This window comes from Ursus maritimus, unplaced genomic scaffold, assembly GCF_017311325.1.
Source record: "Ursus maritimus isolate PB19 unplaced genomic scaffold, ASM1731132v1 scaffold_18, whole genome shotgun sequence".
In the NCBI taxonomy this organism is placed as follows: Eukaryota; Metazoa; Chordata; class Mammalia; order Carnivora; family Ursidae; genus Ursus; species Ursus maritimus.
The window spans coordinates 48,834,327-48,860,466 of NW_024424230.1; the positions used below are offsets into that span (position 1 = coordinate 48,834,327).

Here is a 26,140-nt window from a genome sequence, read left to right on the forward strand (position 1 = left end):
TCGTTGGTGTATCAGGGCAGCAAGGAGACATCACCTGCCGACCCAAAGTCAGGGACCTGGGAGAGCAGTCAGATCTCCAGCAGCACTGAGTGTTTGGGGTGCCATGACAAGGAAGTAAGAACAAAAGGCGAGGTCAGCACGAAAGAGAAGAGGGAGGCTGGGAGGCGGAGCCAGCCCGTCTCATCCTGAAGGTAAAGAGTCTGACGGATAAAATACCCCCACCTGCGAGGCTCCTTACAAGCCCGTGTGGTGGGCCTCAGGGGTGCTGCAGGCACCGGAGGCTGGGGACTCAGTGACTCGGTCACAGAAGGAGCAGCAGCAGAGGTCTCCTTTACACCACAGCTGGCCACTTCAGGGAGCCCCCTTCATCTGTTTGGATGCCCAAATAGTCTCCAGAGCCGGGCCTATACATCCCCTGGTGACCCCAAGCCAGGAGAGAGCGCGGTCAGCCCGAGTGCGGCACGGCCTCGCCGAGGACGCCGCACCACCGGGGGCGAGGCCAGCCTCCTCTCCCTCACTCAGGGATTGCTCCACATTCTCCCCCCCGCTTTCCCGGTGCCCACGCTCAGCGCGCTGCACGCACTCTGGCTTCTGATGCTTCTCTCCCTCCCTCTGCACGAACACGCTCAAGAAGATGTTTCTGTCCCAGATGCCAGGCTTCTGTGCAGGGAGGCCTCTGAAATCGCTCCTCAGTCTTCTGTGACTCACCAGGTCCAACTGCTCCCACCTTTCCTAGGCACGTGGAGGGAGGGAAGTATCAACGCTTCCGGAGCGCCTGTTGCGACTCCCAGCTGTGCTGGTCCTTTCCAGATAAAAACATCTTATTGCGAGGAGAATCACGAGTTAATATCATCATTCCCATTTTATAGAGAAAGAAAGTGAGGTCTGGAGAGGTGGAACAATTTGCCCACGATCACACGGCAAGTACTTGCAGGCGACGAAGGGAAAAGGCAAGAGGCTGATGCCAAATCCATCACACGCCAAGCCTCTTCCCACTGCTGCAGGCTGCCTCCTTCAAATTCTCACTCCCCAACTCTTTATTTCGCTGATGAGTCGACAAGAATTCCGTGCCTCCCAAACTTTAGCGAGCACACAAATCACCCTTTAACAGGGGACCTTGTTAAAATGCAGATTCGTGAGCAGCAGGTCTGGGAAGAGGCTGGAGAGTCTGCATTTCCCCAGCTCCCAGGGAACCCGGACGCTCCCGCATCCGAAGCAGCGGGAGGCGGGAGGCGGGAGGCGGGAGGCGGGAGGCGGGGGGCGGGGGGCGGGCCCAGAGTTGGTGGAGAGCCGGCACCCGCAGAACCTGCTGCCGTGGCTACACTGATAGACTCACGGTGACCCCACATCACAGGCTGATGGTCCCTCTGTGTCCTGCACTGTGTCAGGTGTGGGGGCGCCTGACAACCACAAGTTATCCAGAGGAAGACCCTAGGACGTCCAGGGGTCCCTATTCACAGAGAGAGAGAGAAGAGCCATGGGTTGGTCTGGAGAAAACCAGCCTAGAGAGGAGAAGGGCTGCCGTCCGAGGGGATGAGGGGGCGCCTGGAGACTCCGTGGAAAACTGGAACTAGTGACTGGAAGTTCTACAGAAGGGAAGGTTCGGATACGCTGAAGCTCTTTCCAATGCGTGGAGCCGTCCAACAGTGCAAAAGAGCCTTACCAGTTGGGCTCGCTGCTCTGTAGGTTTTCAAGCACTGAATCAATGCTCTTACTGACAGTAAAGAGTCGATTTCTATTCTAGACTGGTGCTTGAAATGGACCATCTTCAAGGTCTGTTTCAAATCTGATGTTCTTGGATTCTAACTAGGACTCACATCTCATCTTCGGAGAAAGAGCCTGGCCTATGCTGAAACTTCTCCTGTGTGTCCCTACGTGTCAGACTGTTCCCGGACGAATCCTGGCCTCCTTAGTGCCTTTGGCTCTTGGCTCCTCTCCACCGCCGAGCCTATCGTGACAGGGAGAGTGAAGTGCATTCTCACACAAACAAGTTACCTGGTCCAGCCGTCCTTCAGTGCCTCCGTGCAGAGCTGTGGGAGAAAGGAGCACAGCCGCCATCACACACCAGAAAGCTCTCTTTGGTCTGATGAGTACCCCAGTGGTCTCTGATCTGCTTTCACAAACACATGGCTGCCACATGAACCAGAGGAATGACCACGTGTTGGTGAACGAAGAGCAGGAACAGCTCCGCCAACAGAGCATAACTCCTTGTACTTGTAGGACCACTTTCTTTTCTCATCTCTAGGGGAACAATTTCTTGAATTGTTGACAACATTCTGAGAAGGGAAATGGAGCGTTTATAACCCTTCTTAAAGCGGTATTCTGCAGCATCCACAGAACGCGTGGACGTAAGGGAAACAAACAGAAGCTGTCTCTCTCTCAGCTATGAGTACAGCGTGGTGGGAAAGTCATAAATCAACCGTGCTCTGACTGCACGCTGTGTGCCAGCCACCGGGCCGCGGGCCTTACACAACTCACAGCATTATCCTGAATCCCCCAAACCACCCACGAGATGCATATCATTTCCCCATTTCACAGTGAGGAAACCGAGGCTCAGCATGGTTTGGGGAACATGGTACAATGTGACACTGCTGCCCCTGCCTAGGAATCAAATCCTGGGCTGTCACCTTCCAGAAGCCGAGGTGGGACACGCTGGGTCACAGAGTCCCGCGCCCACAGTGTGAATGGCTTTACTTCACTCCAGTATCAGTACTTTCTGAATGAGGCCTTGGATCCAAAATGATTTAGAAAGGCTAACAAGAAAAGTCCAGGAAGCCAGAAATCTAAAACCTGTCCACAAAACCAGGTTCAAGTGCCTACCTGCTTCAGCGTGTCATCTGAGTACCCCAGCCAGGCGCACGACGTGGTGTAGGCAGGGTAGCCATGCATCAGCATTTGCCCTTCTGTGGAAACACAATGCTTGTCAACATTTTGTGCTTTCCAGGGAACTTCAGAATTACAATTGCCTTTATTTAAAAAAAATTTTTTTATTGGACAGACAGAGAGAGAACGCACAGGCAGGGGGAGTGGCAGGCAGAGGGAGAGGGAGAAGCAGGCTCCCCACTCAGCAGGGAGCCCAACGTGGGGATTCTATCCCAGGACCCTAGGACCATGACCCGAGCCGAAGGCGAACGCCCACCCAACCGAGCCACCCAGCTGCCACAATTGCCTTTAGCTAAGCTACTGCCCCCAGAAAATCCAGCCTGTTCTCCTTCTGACCCTGCCTTTCAAGTGCACTCAGCCCCAAGCCCAGCCTCTGGCCACATTCACCATCACGCAAATACCGGGGATGTCAAACTAGCCCAGGTCTTCCTGTCTGTCACACCCAGGACGCTGCTTCCTCCAGATGCAACCCTTTGTCAGAGGGCCTGGCTGCTGGGCACAGGGCATGTGGGAAGGTGATGCGAACCCCAAGAGGACAGTGACCCTCAAAAGGACAATGACAGCAAAAACAATGAAGGACATTTCCTCACCACCCACCTCTCTCTTTTTTACCAACTTGACCTTTCTGCAGTATTTCTGGAAAAAAAAAATAAGACACATCATCACTTTTTTAGACAACAAAGCATGCTACTACATTATTACACACCAGCAGGTATCAGAAAACTCCCAGTTCCATCACTCGGTATGACTCACCATAGGCTTCCTCCTCGGTCAGGACGTCTGTGATGTACCTGAAATCGATGCAGGATAACAGCGTCCTGGGGTCCTGGCAGCGTGACAGGAGAGGGGAAAGGCCCAAATCAATTCACAAGCAGCTTATGTTTCTAAGGATGGACTTAGCCTTTCCGGGAAAGGGCCTTCAGGATTTGCGTTAAATTGTTTGGTTCTGTCATTCCTTGGTACAGAGCTCTTCAGAGGGTCAGTGCCGCCTCCCCAAGAGGTCTTCAAGCCCTCGTGCTGCCACTCCTCACTCCCTCCCCAACCCTTGCCTCCCCTGACATCGAGGCTCCACCAGCCCAACTAACAGGGCTCCTGGAAGGAGGGCCCAGCAGGAGGCAAGCACTCAGCACGAGTTAAGTGCAGAGATGAGCACCTGGTGTCCCTCCACATACGCATCACTGCTCCACATGTCAGGGCTGACAGTGATCCTGGAGCAGCTCAGCGGGAGAGGAAAGAATGCTGGTCTCAGAGCCAGGCCCTCCAGGTTCAACCCTGTGCCCACTGTTTATTAGCAGCCTGACCGTGGGCCATTTCCTCTCGTCACATTGGGACAATTCACTTCACCAGCAGGAACAGAACGGATTCACCATGAGCGACCCAGCATACTGCCTGGCCCTGGACCATCACCGGCTATTCTCTCCCCACCCCTTCCTACCCCTGGTTCACTGCTCTGGTCATGCTGGCAAGGCTCACAACCTCAGCTGGGCCTCTGATTGAGACCCCTCCCCATCCCAATCTAACAGCTGGGAAGCAACCAGTAGCTTCACTCCCACTCAGGTTTTACTGTGACCAACAGTACTCCACTGGTCTGTTAAAAATTATAAAAGCTCTTCCCACACTGAGATTCTGCATCTTTCAAGACTATTGGCCACAACTGAAACAGGAAATAGTATCCAAAAGAATGGAGTCAGGGGCGCCTGGGTGGCTCAGTTCGTTAAGCGTCTGCCTTCGGCTCAGGTCATGATCCCAGAGTCCTGGGATCAAGCCCTGCTACGGGTCCTTGCACAGCAGAGAGCCTGCTTCTCCTTCTGCCTGCCACTCCCCCTGCTTGTGCTCTCTCTTTCTCTCTCTGACAAATAAATAAAAGTTATAAAAAAAAAAAAAAGAATGAAGTCACAGACATCTTTTCTAGTGGCCCTCAAATCATTCAGTTTTGGAAGCTGCCTCCTACACCCCTCTGAAAGGCTGACCTTGAGCATAAAGGCGGCTCATGTCCTTCCCCTTTGGATGGGGCCCCCATGCCACCTGCAACCATGTCAGAGGGATGGTGTGATCGCCTCCTGTTTCTATTTTCTCCCAGAGAAGAGGCAATGTCTGCCCACCTACAGTCTTCAAGGCCATGGTGTTCTTTGTGTTTCCTTAATTGTAATGCCAAATAATAACAGGGCCTTCGTTTGTTGACCACCAGAGTTTTAGCAACCACGCAAGACCTCACCCTGAGGCAGCTGATGCTCAAAGAGGTTAAGTGACACGCCCACGGTCAACCTGCCAGTAAGTGGTGGAGCCCAGATTCAAAGCCAGGTCTGCCTGGGTCTGAAGTTCACTCCCCTTAACTTGTCCAGACTTTTTTTCCTCCTCAGCTGCCAGGTGCTCGACCCTGCCATAAACAGGTCAAGGAAAAAGGAAACACTGAGGTGCCTATCTTCAGCGTTTGGCTCCTTCCCCTCCAGAATCAGACAGTGGAGACCACCGCAGTCTGATTCGTCACTTTCTTTTAAATTCAAAGTGACCAGATGATATGTGAATAATATCTTAATAATAAACTCTTGCTCTTCAGGAAGCACTTTTATCGTTTGGTCTTTAAACAAATTCTATGAGGTTCTCAGAGAAGTGAGGACTATCCCCTTTTCGTAGGTAGGAAACAGAGGCTGGGAGAATTTGCATTACACAGTGGGCGAGACAGGACCTAAACTCAGGGCTTCCCTCGGACCACTCTGCCTATGTGAACACAGACAGCTCTTACTTCAAATATCAGAAAAGAAATATTAGGGTTTAGTGGGTTTTTGCTTTATCATCACTATCCTGATCCAAAGACAATCCTGAATATATTTACTAATCAAAAGGCAAGTAATCCGTGAAATCCATATCATTTACATTACATTATAATTATTAACATTATAATGTTAAAGAATTTACTTACCATGTCAACAAGTAACTTCCACAGAGGCTTGAAAAAAAAAAGAAAAGAATTGTAAAACATGTATAACGTAGACATTTTTTTTCCCCTGAAAGTAAATGCAAACTCCCAGTCTCAAACACCTGCCCGCTGGCCCACCTGCCTGCCAGGGTCTCTAACACTGCCTCCTAATCCCTCACCTTTGCTGCCCTCCCATTTCTTTCTCGGCCCTTTATAACCTACTCCTATAGTTTCCTAACTACTGCCAGGGAGAAAAAGAATCAAACAATTCTCTGTATTTCTTTTGGAGGCCTGCTGTGTATGTCTTTTGTCTCCAGAAGGCTGCTCATAGAGGAAGTGTTCACCCCTGTGCCACGTGTTGAATTATTCCACAGAGCTCCCCAAGTGCTCCTTCGATGAGTTACCTTTCCCTCCTGCTTGGCCCACAGGTCCCACACAGCGTTGAGAACGGCCGCAGTAGCCAGATGCACAACACCTTTCTCAGGACCGATCTGGTTGGGAAGCAAAACACAACAGCACGTCTTAGAAATGAAAGAGATATTTAGGTCTCCTAGCCAGGGACACATTCAACACTTAAAAGGCATCAGTAAAAGTTCATGTAGAGATTAAGCTGCTTTTTTTTTTAATAGTTTCTAACCTATAGAAAAATTGCAAGAACTGCACAAAAAACTCTTGTATATTCCCCCCATTCTCTCTGTATACAAATAGAACATATATAAGTAAAATTGATTTTACTGAACCATTTAAGTTGCAGATATCATGCCTCTCAAACCCTAAATACTTCTGCGTGTAGGTCCTAAAAACAAGAACATTCTCTCACATAACCGTAGTAGTACAATGATCAAATTCGGGGAATAGAACACTGATAGAATACTACTGCCTAAAAGACACTCCATAATCAATTTCTGCCAACTGTCACAATAATATACTTTATTTTATTAACATATTGCATTTGGTTGTCCTGTCTCTTTAGTCTCTTTACCCGGAACAATTTTTCTTATTTTTTTTAAAGAAGTTGTTGGCATGGGGCGCCTGGGTGGCACAGCGGTTAAGCGTCTGCCTTCAGCTCAGGGTATGATCCCGGCGTTCTGGGATCGAGCCCCACATCAGGCTCCTCCGCTATGAACCTGCTTCTTCCTCTCCCACTGCCCCTGCTTGTGTTCCCTCTCTCGCTGGCTGTCTCTCTCTGTCAAATAAATAAATAAAATCTTTAAAAAAAAAAATAAAGAAGTTGTTGGCATTTTTAAAGCACACAGGCTGGTTAACTTGTAACAGTGTCCCTCAGTTTGGGTTGGTCTGGGGTTCCTTCATAACTGGATTCGGGCTGTATTTTTTTGGCACAAATTTTAAGTAGACAATAATGCCATTTTGGTTTTTTATTAGGGCCATGATCTTTCAGCACTTAGGTAAGTCAGGGTCCACTGGGCTGCTGCACTGTGAGGTTACCATTTTCCCTTTCTAAGTACGGAGATTAATATTGTCCCCAAATGTGGGCATGCATTGATGATTTTTGCCTCAATCAGTTATGGCTACAATATTTGCAATACAATGGTTGTCTAACATTATCATTCTTTTTACATTAAGTTTGTATTCTATTATAATGACAAGTTTTTCCTGGTTGCTTGTCCACTACCTAAATGGACTTATGGATTCTTATGTTATTCCATGAATTACAAGCCATTACTAACGTATTTATTTTGATCTTTTGAATTGTCCCAGATTTGGCCAGTGGAAGCTTCTTCAAGGGAATGCCTTGAAAAGCAAGTTCAACATGCTTTGCAGAAAGTTCAGAATGAAATCCAAGGCAAGATGGCAAGTGCCTTCCCTCGTGCCTTTCTCCATGCATGGACGAGAGCCTGAGCAGAGGTAGCAAAAGACAGAGCTGATGTCAGGAGACAAGGGCAAGGTCCTAGTTATTGTACTGACCTTACTGGGATAGAATCCTTTTTCTAGAGCCTCACTCTTTTCATGCCTTGAACTTAAGGTTCAAAATATAGACCTATACACATAAAAGTACTCTGGTCTCTATCTCTACCTCTAACTTTGTTCTTCTCTTATGTTTCTGGCTTTAATAACTTCCTCCCCAACTCCCATACTACCCACATTATCTCTCCTCCAGAAAGGCTGCCCTTCAGTACTTAATCTTCTAGTGGGTCTAGAATACTTCTTCCATTCAAGGAGTAGGAGTAGAGATGAGGTCCATAGGGCTCTCAGGATCCAACTATGTCCAGATTCAAGTCTAACAGAAAAGAATCAGTTACCTCCAAACATTTACTCTCTAAATGGTTCAAGCCCTAATTTATCTCAATACAATGTTTGACTTTAGAATTGGAAGCCTGTTTCTGTTTCCACGTTTGTTGCCATCAAAGGACATCTTAGACCTTAGTAACATTACTTATAGAAGCATTTTTTTAAACCGGCCCCTTACCCATCTGAGCTGCCCGTCGCTTGTGAGCTGCCTGTAGAAGCCTCTGAAGTCACCAACGATGTCCCTGAGGTCCTTGTGAAGCACATGGTGGGCGAGGGCATTCACAGCACAGACAACTGTTAAGTAAGGATTCAGTTCTTGTGTATGTTTTGATATGAAGTCAATAAATTAAGACACGAAAACAACACAAACAAATGTGGGCATTTTATGAAACAAACTTCAAATACAAAAGGTATATGTTTTTAAAAACTGTCCCAAATACGTCTTCTGTGTTTGTCGTAAGTAATATCATACACGTGGAGTACATATTAATCCATATACAGAGCTTCATTTGAGTGGAGCGAACACATTCTGAATGGTTGTCATGCGGAAAACAGAGCCATCGATGTGAAAGTTTACATCATATCCCCAAACTGTCTTCTTGTTCACTTTGGAAAGTGTCTGTACAGTCAGTTTCAAAACCAAACCTTGCTAGTTCATTGTTCCTAAGGAGTAATAAGACTCTGACTTACACCAAAAAGAAAAAAAAAAAGAGAAGTATCTTCTAATTATTGTCAAGCATAGAAAATATCTTGAATTCACAACATAACACACGATTAAAGATGAAATGAATTTCCAATAAGCTTAATACTTACATGTAAAATGTTAAATTACATGAAAACACTTTTCTTAAATATTACATTTCTTCCTATTGACTTACTTAGGATATACTACTTTTTTCTTAAGCAATTTGAAAGTTAAACTTAATTTGGTTCAGCATGACCACTGATTTTTTTTGGTATTTTACTTAAGTATTTATTGTGTTATTTCAGAAGAACAACAAGTAACAAATTGAATGGGAAAGACCCTTCTACCCTTTAGTCATTCTAGAAAATACTTAGTCTATGCATAAATGGCCAAAATAATCAAATCAAGTCATCTACTTAGCCCCAAACAATTAATTTGTTATAAAAATTTTTGATAAACTTGTTGTTTGGTGTTGCCATTTCTGCGATATGACTCATCATTTCGTAGGACAGCTGGAGAGGTACAGTTTTAGTACTGGCCAGATCCTAGGAAAAAGACCGTTTCAGTATTTGAAACATGCTGTTAGGACATGCCTGGCCTCTACGTGGAGAGCCCTCAGATGATTGCACACTTGCTCTCAAATGCAGCGTTAGGGCTGGCCCAACCATTCCCGGTTCTCCAGGGCTTTTGTTAATGGGATAAAGAATCATTCCAGTTCAGACATGTACTTCCTAGAACCGTGAGAAGACAGAATCCTCCTCACGCCTTAATGGTTGATGCTCATGGATTAAAGACCTCTGAAGAGTCGGCCTGTCAGCAACTCAGAGAGAGGTATACCATTATCTAGATTAAACCTCCATCTCGTTGATGAGATGATGGCCAGAAATCACCGACGAAGCACACCTCCAATGTGCCCCACACGGCAGTGCATTTAACACAAGTTGAGGATGACCTCCTCTTTTACAGCTTCTAAGAAATGCAGCCCTAATATATTCATCTATGGTACGTAGATTGTCCTTGCACAAAAGGAGGGCACTGCAGAGGCTAACTAAAATTTAGTGCATTTGACAGAAATTTGGGTGCTGGTGGTCATCTGGTGTATGAGACAGTCTACTTCAGGTTTGCCTTGCTGCCATGGGTGGGAAATTTCATCTGGAAAAAACTGGCCATTGAAGGCAGAGCCTTGCTGACTAACTGCTTGGGATCTTCTGGCCCAGGAAGGACAAGTCAGTAAAGCTATGAATGGCCATGGTGCCTGAGCCCAAGGGCTGGTGTGAACCCTTACAGCTGTTTTTTGTCTCTTTAGAAATTCTTCTTTCTTCATCTTTTTTCCTCTATTAAAAAAAAAAAAACACAAACTATATTGGTTTATTCTATCCATTAAAAAAATAACTATAACCTTCCCTTTCTCACACACATATACTAGCACTGCCTTTGCAGTAATGAGGAAACCACTATTTATTATTATTATTTTTTTATCATAAAAGAATGAACAGGTAAGTAGGTTGACAAAGGTACAGATGGACTGTGATGAGCTAATGGAATTTTTTTCAACTTTAATGCGAATGCCATGTAACACATTCAGTGAGACCTGTGGTAAATTGCCTGAAATATGGAGCAAGGTTAAAGTTAAAATGGGTTCTGTCATGTTGTGGTCGGCAAAAGGCAGAAGCCAACTACATCATCACAAAAGAGCCGTTTATTAAAGGTATAGAGAGATGGAAACTGATTTACCCCTAGCCGAGATGCCCATCAGGACAGCTGGGAGGTGATGGGAGTGGAGGAGGGAGAGGTCAGCAAAGGCCCCGAAGCACAGAGCTCAGCAACCAGGGAGAGGAGCCTCCTATCTCCTATCTCGGGTCTCAGTGAGCACACAGGGTCCCTCCACCGCGTGCCCGAGTCAGCAAAGTTCAAAGTCTTGGCTACTAACAGAGTGATTCCAATGGCCAGTCCCATAATATATTTTGTAAGCTTGTTGAGTTTTACGCAACCTTTGGGGGCCACCCTATATGGTCTGCAATATGGAGAAGGAGGCTTCATAAAGTACTCAACTTACACCAGAGAAAATTAAAGTCGCAGAGAAGCTGACACATAGCTCACACACCTATCTTGGTCAGCGGTCACTGCCTTAAGGAAAACATTAACAGCAAATGGTTGACTTAATGGACAGGGAGACAGGGAATCGTTGCCGAGTCTCCTCGTGCTACCTGGTAAAGTCCTTCAAGGAATAATCTTCAAGACTAATCTCAAAGGCTTACCTCTGTTCTGAGGCTGCCCAAGGCCCTCCTGGACAATGAACTGAACTTTTCTCCGTGTAACTTATACCAGCTTTTAAAAAACTATCCTCAAACTGCATGATCGTTTCTTCTATGGCTGTGTCCCTGAGAAATTTGTGCATTCCTTCTCCGTATCTGCAGGATTCTGTCTCCTTTCTCTATCTCATTAAAATTCTCTCTCCAGCGCCTGACACATGGGAGCGGTCAAGGGAGGTCTGTTATAGAACTGGCTGATGGCACGACTGAAGGCCAGCCTGTGAAGAGTGGAACAGTAGTCGCCTTGCACCCACCTAAAGTGCAAGAAAGGCTCCCTTGTCCTTACACACACATAGACACACACACGTGGACACCTTTCATCTGCTTGACAATATTAAAATCTTTCAGTGGGGCAAGACTTCCGTTTACATCTAAGGGAGAGCTGACAGTGCAAACATCCAGGGGAGAGGCACTGCATCACCACCAAATTTAGAGAATGTTTCGTACCTTCTTAGATCCTCACACCTCAGCTGTCATCATTTGGCTTCAGACCCTAACGGTCCATAGAAATTGATCTGGCAAAGGTCACCTTTTGTACTTCTTGAATTTTGCACCTTGTACACAGATTAAGTATTTCAAAACAAAAATCAAACAAATAATTTGTATTTTAATGTTGTAGAGGGGCTCCTGGGTGGCTCAGTCATTAAGTGTCTGCCTTCAGCTCAGGGCATGATCCCAGAGTCCTGGGATCAAGCTCCTCATAGGGCTCCTCTACTGGGAGCCTGCTTGCTTCTTCCTCCCCCACTCCCCCTTCTTGTGTTCCCTCTCTCGCTGGCTGTCTCTCTGTCAAATAAATAAATAAAATCTTAGTAAATAAATAAATAAATAAATAAATAAATAAATAAATGTTGTAGAAAGAGGGGTGCCTGGGGGCTCAGTCGCTTAAGCGTCTGCCTTCAGCTCAGGTCATGATCCCAGGGTCCTGGGATCGAGCCCTGCATTGGGCTCCTTGCTCAGCAGGGAGTCTGCTTCTCCCTCTATGCTCTCTCTCTCTTTCTCTCAAATAAACAAATAAAACACTTTTTAAAAAAATGTTGTGGAAAGAAAGTACTTCAGGGAGTGTTTAACTGAGCAGCTGTCTGGGCCTCAGTCTCCTTATCTAAAAAAGAGGGGCCTCAAGACCACCGCTGAGCTCTCTCCACGTCTGAGAGAAGACCAGCACTCATGGCTCAGTGTGCCTCCTGCACAGCTGGCTTTGCCCGGATGACAGCTCTGCAACGGGGCAGCCAGAGGCCCTTCCGCCATGAAGAGCAGTGAGCCTGAAACTACAAGGTGTGAGTACTTTGAAGAGCGAGCAGCTTGCTGTGCACATCACAATAAGCCTTGCTACACGAGTGTCCGTCTGTCCCTGTCATGTCCCTCAGCCACCCGCCTAGCTCAGGCAGAGAAACAGGCTGAGGTTCCCCGATATGTCCGCAGTCCATCGACCCCTGCGAGGAGAAAGGCCGAGTCTCACCACCTTTTCATTGCTCCCCATGAAACACATAACAAACCACGAAACATTGTTTTTACTTAGGCTGAGCAATGTAAACACAGACAAAAGTAAGGTCACAACTGGAATCTAAGTGAAAATGAAGCATTCTGACGCTTACGAGAATGTTGAACTCACCCACTTCTGTGCCTTTTCCCAGAGTGAAGGTAAGCCCGTACCCCTGGAGCCCGTCTTCCGCATCGGTCTCTAAGACGACATAGGCAGCCGAGTAGTCAGGGTCTGTGTGCTGCAGGAAAAATGCACCCCGCCCCGCAATGCAAACATGAGAAACCCGAAGGTACACTTCAGAACATCACATAAGAATAGAAAATGCAACAGGGGACGTGCAAGAAGAGCTCTGATCTGATGCAAGCCTTGGTGTAACCCCCAAGAAAATGGGGGAGTTCTGAATGGACAAAGGGAAAGTCCTACTGAAGGATTCACATCATTTTAACAAGGGCAATGTACATTTTCAGTGCCAGTTTGCAATTAGGCCTCCTCTGATGCTCAGCTCAGATTTCAATCGAAGCTACGTCTGCCAGCTCTCTGAACAGAGCTGTATTCACAAGCAGCCTCCCTCAAATGAAAGCAGCCAAGGCTTCAGAAAGCCTCACAGAAAACTGGACTTTTCTTCACTGATGTAGCAGGGCTGAAAAGACAATGGCGCCGGTTCAGAGGAGATCACTGGGGGAAAACAAAGAATTAAAACTTCAGGACAAATTAGCCCACTTTTTGTTCTGTTTTTTAAAAGTTGCTACTATCAAATGGTATTTTGGTAAGTGTTTACTGACCAACTATGATGAAACTCAACACTACCTGTTGATAGGGGGGATGCAGAAATGAAAAAACCAGTGTGTGTCTAGAAATTTCTCCTACAGTGGGGAGAAGAAGCCAACACACCAGAAGCAGGTGAGAACTACTGTGTGGTCAGCGAGAAGTACCACCGAAGAGCAAGGGAGCGAGCAAAGAGGAAGCACGGGACTGAGACACTGCAATGGGCAAGGGGGCGAGTGAAGGCACGGGGCAAGGAGAGCAAGAGGAAACCCCACGCCGTGTGAGACAGAAGTAAAAGGCCCCTGGGGCACCAGGTGGCAAGTGAATGAAGACAGACTGGAGAGGAGGCATGGGGGCAGATAATGGAGACCCCCTAAAGCCAGGCAGAAGATCTGAATGCATCAATAAGGAACGTAGGATACAACTACATTGACGAATTTGGCATCGGGCGGTGACAATTGATTACTGTTCTTATTGTTATTATTGTTACTACACAATATTTGCTGCTCCAGCACACGATTTTAAAAGCTACTTGATTTAATTTAATCCTCACAACATTATAGAGTAGGTGCTATTATCTCTATCTGACAGATAAGGAAACAGTTTATTATTTTTTTAAGATTTTATTTGAGAGAGAACAAGTGAGAGAGAGAGCATGAGCTGGTGGGGAGAGGCAGCAGGAGAGAAGCAGGCTCCCCACTGAGCAGGGAGCCCCATGTGAGGCTCGATCCCAGCACCCTGGGATCATGACTTGAGCCGAAGGCAGACGCTCAACCGACTGAGCCACCCAGGCGCCCTGGAAACTGAGTTTAAAGAGGCAGAATTTAAATCCCTGTGCCCAGGGAAGGGGAGGAGGCAAACACAGCAGACAGGAGGCCTTTGTCTGGCATCAAAGCCTAGTGGACGGCATTGGGCGTGAAGGGTTGCTGAGCACCAGCTGCGTCTCAGAGATGGTGCAGGTTGCCGAGGATGGACAGACACGTCTGCCCTTAAGAAAGTTATAGTTTAGGGGCGTCTGGGTGGCTCAGTCAGTGGGGAATCTGTCTTCAGCTCAGGTCATGATCTCAGGGTCCTGGGATCGAGTCCCGTGTCAGGCTCCATGCTTGGTGGGGACCCTGCTTGTCCCTCTCTCTCTGCCACTCCCCCTGCTCATGCTCTCTCTCTCTCTCTCAAATAAATAAAATCTTAAAAAAAAAAAAAAAAAGAAAGTTGTAATTTAGAAGCCATGGTTACAGAAACTCCAATAACAAGAGGCAGAACACGGTAAGTCTCTGGGAGATTTACAAACAACGGAAACCAGGCAGAGAGCGCTATTAGGGTGGGCACTTGAAGCTGGAGGAGGCTTTATGCTGAAAACAGAATGTGAGCTGGTTGGTTGAGAATGGGGAGCTTTCCAGTAGTGGGAGAGGGCAGAAAGGACCTGGGATGGAAGGATAACTTTGGTGACAGTGGCAGTGAAGAAACAGAAAAGGAAAGACTGGAGTGTATTTAAGGGTTGGTGACACCCTGCTTTGGCCCCTGGGTTCCTGAGAGGGAAGATCCAGAAACAAGATGTGGGAATCATTAGCACTGAAACTATACACACAGGAAGAGTCTTACTGGGAGCAAACTATGAGACAGGACGGCCCTTGAGGCCAGAACCTTGCAGAGGGAAGAAGGGGGCCACTAAAGGAAGCAGCAGCAGTCAGCCAGGGTGTAGAGAGATGGCAGGAAGAGGAGGCAGCTGACAAAGTGACACACAGACCAGGAGAAAGGACCCTGGAAGCAGAAATAACAGTCAATCCCAAGAGAAGGAAGGAGACAGAAGTTGATTTCAGACAAAGGAGGAAGTAAGTGTAAAGATGAGAGACAATAGGAATGAACCAGTAATTTAGTGTTTGGTGGGGAAGGAGCAGACACAGAAGGAACAAAAGAGGTGTAAGCATCAAGGAAAGGTGATTTCAAAGTGGGAATCCCTGTTTATACGGGATAGAAAAGGAACCACCGGGAAAAGAGACTGAGGAAGAAAATACTGGAGATGGAGGGGATGAGAACGCGGGCCTCGGCAGTCAAAAAGGGTGGGGATGGGGACACAGTAGAATAGATTTCTCTGGGAGGATAGGACTCACAGAATAAAGGGAAAGATGAGAGGGTTGGTTTGGAGACTGATGGATGGAGATGGGGCCCAGGGAGCACTTGTCTTCAGTCTTCTCCATGATGCAATGGGCAATCTTCTAACTGCTGGGGGTGTGGGAATGAGAGTCGGAGGAGGGAGAGAGTGGTCTGGGAGCACAGCCACTCCGGGGAGCTCAGCAGACAATGGGGAAAGCAGAGGAAAAGTATGGCTGGCTGGGAAGGGGTGGAGTCAGCTGGAGCTGGGCTAGGAGCCCACAGCCCTGGAGCTCTCTGGAACCTTGATGAATGCCTCGGCAAGCAAGCAACTTATAAGTACAATGCAGGCCTGCGTGCTCCAACATTTCCTAAAAGGCCGATAAAAAAATCAGAGCTGGAATCCTTTACTTTTAACAGATCTGGGGACAGTTTCAGTGCTCCTTCATGAAAACATCCTGCTTCTGATGAGGAAGGCTCACTCATCCCTAAGTGCTGAACAGAGCTGAACTGCTGAGCTCAGCATGCCCTGAGGGCTTGGGGAGCAATGCCACCACCATGAACTGCAAAATAGCACGTGAGAATCAGCACACAACACACCCCATATCTCTGGAAGATAAATACTTAAGTATTTATGAGTTTGCCATACAGGTATCAGAGAACGTCTTCTGACCCAGAGATCATAAACGACTTAGGCCCAGAGACAAATTCCATTTCTTAAATTATTCTACTTAAAACCAGGCTACTTTAACACTTGACGAATTCAAAGCAGAGAAAAATCTAGGCCAGAGCCCCTTTGACTTCAGTTTTCTCATATATAAATAGTAATTACAGTAAATACTTTTGATGGCTTTCTCTGTGCCAGGCACTTTACAGGCATCTCATTTAATACATGAAGCAGATATACCCATGTTACTGATAAGAAAACTGAGGCTTAAGAGAGAGTGAGTGGTTTACCCACAGTTGCTACATGTCAGAGGGGCAAAGTGGTTGCATTACATCAGGTGTTTGAATTTTACAAGCCAATGAAATTTCAAACAATTATTTGGAGATCCACAAAGGATAGCCAACTGAGTATTTTTTAAGTCATTTAACATCATATAAGAAGGAACACATAAAGATTTTAAAAAGAGGGAATAACATAATCTCAGAATAAAGGACATACTTTTAAACATAATAACTTTGTTTTTACGAGAGATCTATTTTTAAAGAAAATATTTCAAGTACACCAAGAGCATAGGTAATATAATGATATCAGCGTGCCCTCTCCCCACTTAGGAAGCACAACGCCAGAGGGCGAATTAGAGTCCTCTGGTACTCATTCCCCTCCCTCCACACAGGTAACAGGTAACTATCACCCTAACATGGATGTTTCTCACTTCCCAGTGTGTGTTCACACAGTTCTTACAGTCCCATGCAATTTTTTCTCCTCGGTGGATTAAGGGCAATGAGGATCCAGGGGGGTGACAGCCCTCCGGGAGATCCAGTATAGAACTCCTTCCTATATTTGGGAACCACTGCTCTAGACGGTGGTAGGGATGGAGGGTGTCTCTCCAAACACTGTCACTAAGCAAACATGCCCTTCAGTATTTAGGTAGAAGGCTGAACCTTTACAACGTCTCCAAAGACTGGTATTTGCATAACTCTCTACAGTGATAAATCCTTTCTAACCATGTTTTCAGGTAATTTCATGAGACCCCCCTCACAAGCCCCAGAATTACTACGAGTTTGTTTGTCTGGTTTCCCAGCCAGAGTGTGACTCCGTTTCTTAGATGGGCCCAAGATGCCCAGAGAGGTTAGTGTCTTCTCTAGGTCACACAGCAAGTTGTGGAGGAGGCCGGATCATCGCCCAAAACACGCAGGCCCACCACCACGAACCCAACAAGGTTTCAGTGCAGAAGAAGCCAGCAGGTGTTCTAGGGTTTCGTTGGTGGGGATCCAACAAGAGCATTTTGCTGTTGTTGCATATTACTCATTCTACCAGTTCTGGCAAAATGCGAATTGTAAATGTAACAGGAAGTGTAAAACGTCAACAAAGAAAAAATAAGGCAAGGGGGGAAAAAAGCCCAGGAGTTGTGGAGAGTTTCTGGTTACTTTTATTCCCCTTCCCGGGCCTCCCCCTTTTGCAAAAGCAACGGTTCCAGAGTGGGGAACCTCCGCGATCCGCGGGACTCCCTGCGCCTACGTGGGCCTGGAAGTCCGCGCCGCAAGAGGCACCGGGCTGTCACTCAGCGCTTACCATGGCGTCGGAGCCGTGGCCCCCCAGCGACGTGGGGAAGCGCACGTCGCGCACGGAGAGCCTGGAGATCCTGCCACGCACCATGTCGCCGCGCACCCGGAGCTGCCCGGGCCTCCACCTCCGCTCCGGACTCGGCGCGCGGTGGGAGGGGCAGAGCCCGGCCCCGCGGGCGCTGATTGGCCGCGTGGCCGCGCCCAGGAACTTGACCTGACCCGAGTGACAGGCCGGGTTCCTAACTCCCCGAGACGCTCGAGCTGTTCCCGGCGCGTCTGCAGCCCGGCGCTAAGCCGCACCTCCCTCGCGCGGATTCGCAGCAGGTCGCGGTGGACCAAGACAAGGCGGGTTGCCCAGCGCTGTGTCGGCGTCTTGGCAGGAACCTTTCCCGCCTGGACTGGAAACTCGCCAAGTAACCTTCCCGGGAACGGCGTCCTGGAGGAAGGAGCGGGGTCTGAACAAAGTTCGATCGCCCCATAGCACAGTTGGGCCACGGGCTACACTCGTGACCTGAATCAGTGCCGGCGCAGCCAGGGGAGACGCTAGAAAATCCTAGGTGTCTTTAAGTGACCTCAGCCCCAGTTTGCCACCTGATAAATTAAGCAAGTCACCATTTATCACACCCCTTCTGAGGCAGGGTGGTTTAAATACATTACCTCTTACCCATTCAGCTCTGCAAGGTCATTTTCATTTTATTGGTGTAGAAATGAGATTCTGAGAGATTGACTTGTTCGAGGCCACACAGCTTTGTTAGGTAAGTGGCAGAGTGTTCCGGCTGCAAGCCGTGGGCTCTGTCCTCTGGACTGCAGGGACTCTTTAAAAGGGAACTTGGTGAAATGTTCATAGCAGCAATGTCCACAATAGCTAAATCGTGGAAGGAGCCGAGATGCCCTTCAACAGATGACTGGATTAAGAAGTTGTGGTCCATATATACAATGGAATATTACTCAGCTATCAGAAAGAACGAGTTCTCAACATTTGCTACAACATGGACGGCACTGGAGGAGGTAATGCTAAGTGAAATAAGTCAAGCAGAGAAAGACAACTATCATATGATTTCTCTCAGCACACCCCCTTTCAGTTCCTACCTTTGGGGAATGTTTTGAAGAATAAATGCAATGTTTGGGAAACACTGCTATAGACGTTATTCTATCAATTTGTGTTTCTGTGGGTATGGCAGGGATACTTTCAGGGGTGCCCACCTCACCTCTGCTCCTCAAGGATGCATATAACCCTACTGGATGAATTCCTTAGGCTTAAGGCTTAGAAAGTAAACTCAAATGCCTACTAAGGCTGGGTGGGCACCAACAGCAAATAGGGAGTGAAGCAAGAGGCCATTGTGACTGCAGCTAAGGGCCTTTACTCTTTGAAAGAGGTAGCCAGTTAGCTCCCGCTTATAGTGGTCCAGTGGGGATCAGAGCCCTGGATTGCTTTACATTCTCATTTTCCAAGAGAAGTCTGAAATTCAAATGTTAGTATGAAATAGCCTTTCTTTTCCCCTGTCCTGCTCTACCCACTTCCGTGTGCGTGTATCTCTGTCTCGCTCTCTCTCTGTGGAATATATGCTCAATTCACTTATTCAGAATGGGTCTGTGGCCTGGTTAATAAATTCTGAGTATTTTGTATTCTGAAGGTGTGTTTTTCTTTTGGATTTGAATGCTGCTTTTATTATACAAAAGTCTTAGTTCAAATTAATACTTTAGTGTTAAGCCCCCCCCCCCACCCCTTTCTTTGAGTGGAAGAGAAGAGTGCAAGAAGGGCAGAGGGAGAGGGAGAATCTTAAGCAGGCTCCACCTTGGGCGTGGAGCTGGACATGGGGCTCCCTCTCACAACCCTGAACTCATGACCTGAGCTGAAATCGAGTCAGATGCTCAACCAACTGAGCCACCTAGGTGTCCCTAACTCCTGTTCTTTAAAGAATAAGCTGGGGTTTTAGCCCCCTCTAGAAGTTCGGATTTTCTCTTTATGCCTTTAAAATACTATTGTGTTTAGGATTAATTTAAAAATTAATTCTGTTCTCAATTGAGGGATCCTTTCAACCAGAAGCAATATATTTCTCTGGAAAATTTTTCTCTATTTCTTTCATTAGTTCGTCCTCTTCGTTCTTTTGTTTTCTTCATCTGGAACTTAATGGGATTGATAACTGAACTTCTGAATCTATTATCCACGCTTAAAAAAAACCTTTTTGACTCTGTTCTTTTGTACTGAATTCTGGATATATTCTTTGGTTTAATAATCCAACTCAGATTTGATCTCCAACTGTGTTCCTTCTTTTACTCACCCCAGTTTTTTTTTTCTTTTGGTGTTGGATTTTTCCCCTTCCATTTTAAATTTCCAAATTTTCTTTTCATAGTACAGTTGTTCCCTCTTATCAGCAGGGGACACATTCCACAACCTCCCACCCCAGTGGATGACTGAAACCACACTTAGTACCAAACCTTAGATATACTATGTTCTTTTTTAATACATACATACCTATGATGAAGTTTAATTTATAAATTAGACACAGTAAGAGATAAACAATAATAAAATAGAATTATATCAATACACTAAATAAAAGTGAATGTGGTCTCTCAAAAAATATTTTTGTACTGTACTCACCCTTCTTGTGATGCTGTGAGATAAAATGTCTACATGATGACGAGGTGAATGTCTAGGCATTTTTGTAGTGGGTTAGGCTATTGACCTTCTGAGGGTTCATTGGGAAGATCATCTGCTTCTGGTCAGCAGGCTAACCACAGGTGACTGAAATAGGGAGAGCAAAACCACAGATGAGGAGACTAGTGTACCTTCACCCCTTCTGAAAAAAATGGATGCCACATCTTTTTAAAACAAAGTTTTCTCCATTAAGTTTGGTTCCTTAGGTGTTAGTTTTTGATTGTTGATTTTTCTTTCTGGTGGTTTTCTTCACATTAGTGTTCATCATATGTCTGTTAATATTTATTGTTGAGAATCACATTTTGCCTTTCTGTGAAGCTAGGACTTGAAGACCTGTGTCTGGTGGTTGTGGAAGAGGGGGACACGTGGCAGCCTAGGTATGGAAGTAGCTTCTCTTCCAGGTGAGGTGGCTTATGTCCCTTCTGAGCTTTCAGAAGCTGGATCCAGTTCAGGGCTGGATCCCAGAGGTAACTTTCAGAATAAACGACTCCATTTTCTGTTTCTCTTGTGGTGATCAGGATTTCCCTTAGGATCTGCTTGCTTTCCTCACCAGCCCCTGGATTCCACCTAGGACTCTCCCAAGACAAAGTGTGAACTTTGTTTGGAAAACTGCTAGTACAGTTTATTAAACTGGTATCAGCTTATCATGCCAGGACAGGCCTACCCAGCCATTCCAAATGCTGCCCTCTAATTAATGACCCTAAAAAAATCACTATAATTAATAGCTCTGTTACTTCTAGGAAAAATAAAGTAACAAGGACAGGATTTATACTACCATCTTAGTCAGAAAACCAGCTCAAATATTTGAAAGGCCTTCAGAAAATGGACCATAGGGAGAACAAGACTGATCTTGAAGAGATCAATTGTACCAACTCACTGTCTACAGGCTACAGTGCAAGGGGGAGGGGGAGACCCAAACAGAGCCCTGCAGTGTTACTGAGTTGAGGAGACAAAAATTAGTGTTTGTTTATATTAGCAGAGGGCAACGTGGCTATAGTCTGAGAGGCAGAGAAGCTACTTACATTTAATTTTTGGTTGAGTACTGACAGGCACATGAATGAGAGAAAACTACTCAAATTTGAGAAACAGCCACTAGACAGGAACAGGCAAGAAAATTATTGGCGGGCTGGGGGTGGTGTGTGTGGGGGGGCGGGGCTCAGTTGGTTAAGCATCTGCCTTCGGCTCAGGTCATGATCTCAGGGTCCTGGGACAGAGCCCCACATGGCATCCAGCTCTGCACTCAGCAGGGAGTCTGCTTCTCCCTCTCCCTCTGCCCCTCCCCTACTCGTGCTCTCACACGCTCTCTCAAATAAATAAAACCTTAAAAAAAATTGGTGGTTGCACAGGGTTAGGAATAGTACCTGTTCCTGATAGTAAAGATTTGGTAATAATACATTAGGTAGAATCCTCAGCAGGGTAGAGATAAAGTCTTCTAAGATTAAAAATTGCTTTGGACTTAAGAGAGCTTTAACGTAAACCTTGAAAGCATTCGACTGATTCCAAGTAAAGAATAGACAAAACAATCCTAGAATAATTCCTGTTCCTACTGGCCAGAGTAGAAAATGTGCATGAAATCAAAATTCAGCATTATTTGAAAGAATTAAAAAAAAAATTTCGGCAACCCAAAACTATAATTTACAGTGTTTGGCACCCAACCAAATCATTGGGCATATATAAAAGTGGAAACATATAGTCCACACAGGAGAAAGTTCACTAGAAACAGACACAATAGTCCTAATATCCAGATAAAAACCTTCAAGATGGTAGAGGAAAATGTAAGCATAATGAAGAGAGGTATGAAAGATATATTAAAAAAAAAAAGAAAGCCTGAATTTCTGAGATAAAAAATATATACTGTATGGGATTGAAAGAACAGACACTGCAAAGAAAAGATTAGTGAATATGAAGACAAAGCAAAAGAAACTACCCAAAATGAAGCACAAAGATTAAACAGAAAAAAGGACAAAGCATCCATGACTTGTGAGACAATAATAAATGGCATGACATACATGTAATTGAAGTCCCAGAAGAAGTGAATAAGAAAAACAAGTTTAAAGATAACAGCCCCAAATTTTCCAACTTTAATAAAACTGTAAGCCCACTGAATCAAAAATCTCAAAGAACCCCAAGTAGAGTATCTTTAAGGAAGTTGTGCAAAGGCATATGATAAATTGCTGAAAACCAAGAAGAGAGAGACTATATTTTTAAGAATACAGATGGGGAGAAAAGACCCTTTACACACAGAAGAATAAAGTTGAGGACAACAGACTTATTGTCAGAAATAATGCAAGTTAGAAGAGAATGAAGAGACTTCTGTGAAGTACTACAGAAAACTGTCAAGCAAGAATTCTTAACTGAGCTAAAACACATTTCAAAAAAGAAGTCAAAAGAAAACTTTTAAATGTGGTGCTATCAGATCTGTGCTCCTAGAAATATTAAAAGAAGCTCTTAAGGAGAAGGGAAATGATACCAGATGGAAATTTGGTTTTAGCCAAAGGAATATTACCAGGGATAAATGGAGACATTTAATGATGATAAAATGGTCAATTTATCATGAAGCACAACAATCCTAAAGTATATGCACCTAATAAGAGCCACATAATACATAAAAAGACCAAACTAAAAGGAAAAATAGAAAAATCTACCATTATAGTTGAGGATTCTAACATTCCTCTCAGTAACTGATAGAAAAAATAGGCAGAAAAGCAATATGAATATAGAAGATTAAGCAACACAATCACCTTGACCAAACTGACATTTGCTGAAAACTCCAGCTAACAAAAGCAAGATGCATAATATTTTCAAGTACTCATAGAACATTCATCAAGGTAGAATATTCTGGGCCACAAAATAGAATTTTAATATAGTTAATCCATTTAAGAAGGTTGAAATTATACAAAGTATGTTCTTTGGCCAAAACAGAAATAAATTATAATTAATAAAAGAAAAATATCTGGGGGCACCTGGGTGGCTCAGTTGGTTTAAGCGTCTGCCTTTGGCTCAGGTTGTGATCCCAGGGTTCTGGGATCGAGCCCCACATCAGGCTCCTTGCTCAGTGGGAGCCTGCTTCTCCCTCTCCCTCTGCTGCTCCTCAGCTACCTCTCTGTCTCTGTCAAATAAATAAATAAAATCTTGAAAAAAAGGGAAAAAGATCTGGAAAATCCCCAAACACTTAACAGTTAATTAAACAGCATAAATAATATGTGGGTCAGAAAAGAACTCAGAAGAGAAATTAGGAAATATTTGAACTGAATTATGATAAAAAACACAACATATTAAAATATGTAGGATGCAGTTAAAGCAATATTTAAAGGAAAATTTACTGCATTAAATGCTCAGATCAGAAAAGATGAAAAACGTCAAATCAATGACCTAAACTTCCATCTTAAAAAAACTAGAAAAAGAACAGGAACTACACCACAAAAATAACGAAGCCAATAAACCCAGAAAAATGGATTAGTACAGATCAGAAATCCCTGAAATCGAACACACTCGTGCACATGCACACAAAGTAGAACAAATCAAGGAAATCATATGCTGGCTCTCTGAGAAAAATCACTAACACTGATAAACTACAAGCCAGACTAATGAGAAAAAACCCCCACAAATAATCCAAGACACAAATTACCAAGATCGGGAATAAAAGTGGAGGTATCCATACAGATTCTATAAACATTGAAAGGATAATAAGGGAAGATTATGAACAAACACCAAAGCTCATTCAAGAAGGAATAATCAACAAAATGAAAAGGCAACCTACTGAATAGAAGAAAATATTTTAAGTCATATATCTGATAAGGGATTAATATCCAAAACATATAAAGAAATCCTACAACTTAATAACAAAACAAAAAACCCACAAATAGGGGCCCCTGGGTGGCTCAGTCATTAAGCGTCTGCCTTTGGCTCACGGCGTGATCCCAGGGTCCTGGGATCGAGCCTCACATCGGGCTCCTCCGCTGGGAGCCTGCTTCTTCCTCTCCCACTCCCCCTTCTTGTGTTCCCTCTCTCGCTGGCTGTCTGTCAAATAAATAAATAAAATCTTAAAAAAAAAAAAACCCACAAATAATCCAATTAAATAAGGGGTAGATCTGAATACTCATTTTTTCCAAAGAAGATACACAGATTGCCAATAAGCACATGAAAAGATGCTCAACATCACTAATCATCACGGAAATGGCAAATGAAAGCACAATGAGACATCACCTCACACCTGATAAAATAGCTATTATCAACAAGTCAAGAAGTAACAAGTGTTGGCAAGGATGTGGAGAAAAGGGAACCCTTATACACTGTTGGTGGGAATGTAAATTGGTGCAGCCACTGTGGAAAACAGTATGGAGGTTCCTCAGAAAATTAAAAACAGAACTACCATATGACCCAGCAATTACACTTCTGGGTATTTATCTGAAGAAAATAAAAGCATTAACACAAAAAAGTATATGCATCCCCATATTCATTGCAGCATTTAGAATAACCAAGATGTGGAAACAACCTAAGCGACCGTTGATGGATGAATGGATAAATAAAATGTGTATATATAATGGAATGTTAGTCTCAAAAAGGAGTGAAAGAAATTTTTCCAGTTGAGACAACATGGATGGACCTTGAGGGCATAATGCTAAGTGAAATAAGTCAGAGAAAGAGAAATATGGTGTGATCTTACTTATATGTGGAATCCAAAAAGCAAATAAACCAAGCTCACAGACACAGAGAACAGACTGGTGGTTGCCAGGGATGGGGGATGGAAATGGGTGAAGAAAGTCAAAAGATATAAACTTCCAGTTATAAGATAGTAAGTCATCAGGATGTAATGTACAGCTTAGCAACTAGAATTAATAATACCATATTGCATATTTGAGAGTTCCTTAGGAGAGATCTTCAAAGTTCTGATCAAAAGAAAAAAAATTCTGTAACTACATATGGTGACAGACATTACTAGACTTATTGTGATCATTTCACAACATATACAAATACTAAATCATTATATGTACATCTGAAACATGTCATGTTAATTGTACCTCGATTTTAAAAATTCAGTATGTTCTCTCCAGTTAATAAGGTCTTACAGTAATTTTACACTTAATATTGTATGTTGCTACTGTTACCAAAAATGTTACTATTTTGTATAAACTGTCACTTTGACGTAATAATGTAAGTTTGTTATTTTCTACTCATACAGTTATTAGTAGTATGAGGAATATCAATCAGGGTCCTAGCTGGAAACAGCACACTCAAATTAAGATGAATCAAAGATATTTACAAAAGAGGAGGCAGGATAGGGGAATCACAGGATTAATGCAATAACCAAAATTAGAAGCACTCCACCCCTAAAACAGAAAAGATAAGGGATGAGAGCTGTTATCACTCTCCAAAAAGAGAAAAAAAGGTATATTGAAAGGAACCTTTGGTTGAAGGACATAGGCAACCCAACCTCAAAAGGAGGAAATAGGGAAATAAACACCTTGATCTTTTAGTTTTCCTCCCATCTTCTGCTAGAGCTCCTCACTGGCTTACCCCAACAGGAATCCAAAGTGAGGGAACCCAGTGATGAGTACAGGGTGGCCTTCAGCAGAGTGGATGTGGAGGGGCAAACAGATGATGCGATGCATGTGTTGCTTATTTTAATAAGAAGTATTCCTTTCTGTATTGACAATTTAAATGTTAATCAGGACTATGGTTGGTGGTGACAGAAACTCAACTTGATGTCATTTAAACAAAAAAGGAAGAACTGGAGAAGAGCTGATTTTAGGGAAACAAATGTTACTGGGGCACAATCTTCCTCATCTCTACCAGGTTGGTTTCTTTTGTAAAAAGTGGGGACCCAGCAGTACTGGGATGGCATCGTTAGAGCAGTATAATGAGACGA

At 44.7% G+C, this 26,140-nt stretch overlaps 1 protein-coding gene across 2 annotated transcripts in view; it reads right to left on the bottom strand.

The window, feature by feature from the left end:
* The window catches only part of ENOSF1 (enolase superfamily member 1), a 28,968-nt gene extending 11,204 nt beyond the window's left edge, over positions 1 to 17,764 (bottom strand). The window contains exons 1-9 of one of the 2 annotated variants that reach the window (XM_008690490.2): positions 17,620 to 17,764; positions 12,657 to 12,765; positions 8,229 to 8,344; positions 6,205 to 6,291; positions 5,804 to 5,830; positions 3,637 to 3,709; positions 3,481 to 3,519; positions 2,821 to 2,903; positions 1,996 to 2,030 (exon numbers count right to left, since the gene is read on the bottom strand). In XM_008690490.2, coding sequence (XP_008688712.1) covers positions 1,996 to 2,030; positions 2,821 to 2,903; positions 3,481 to 3,519; positions 3,637 to 3,709; positions 5,804 to 5,830; positions 6,205 to 6,291; positions 8,229 to 8,344; positions 12,657 to 12,765; positions 17,620 to 17,703 — 653 coding nt within the window. In that variant the 5' untranslated portion in view covers positions 17,704 to 17,764. Of the gene's footprint in view, positions 1 to 1,995; positions 2,031 to 2,820; positions 2,904 to 3,480; positions 3,520 to 3,636; positions 3,710 to 5,803; positions 5,831 to 6,204; positions 6,292 to 8,228; positions 8,345 to 12,656; positions 12,766 to 17,619 lie in introns of those variants that run through there. The other variant, XM_040632680.1, reaches the window with a different exon arrangement.
* Between the last annotated feature and the right edge of the window lie 8,376 nt (positions 17,765 to 26,140).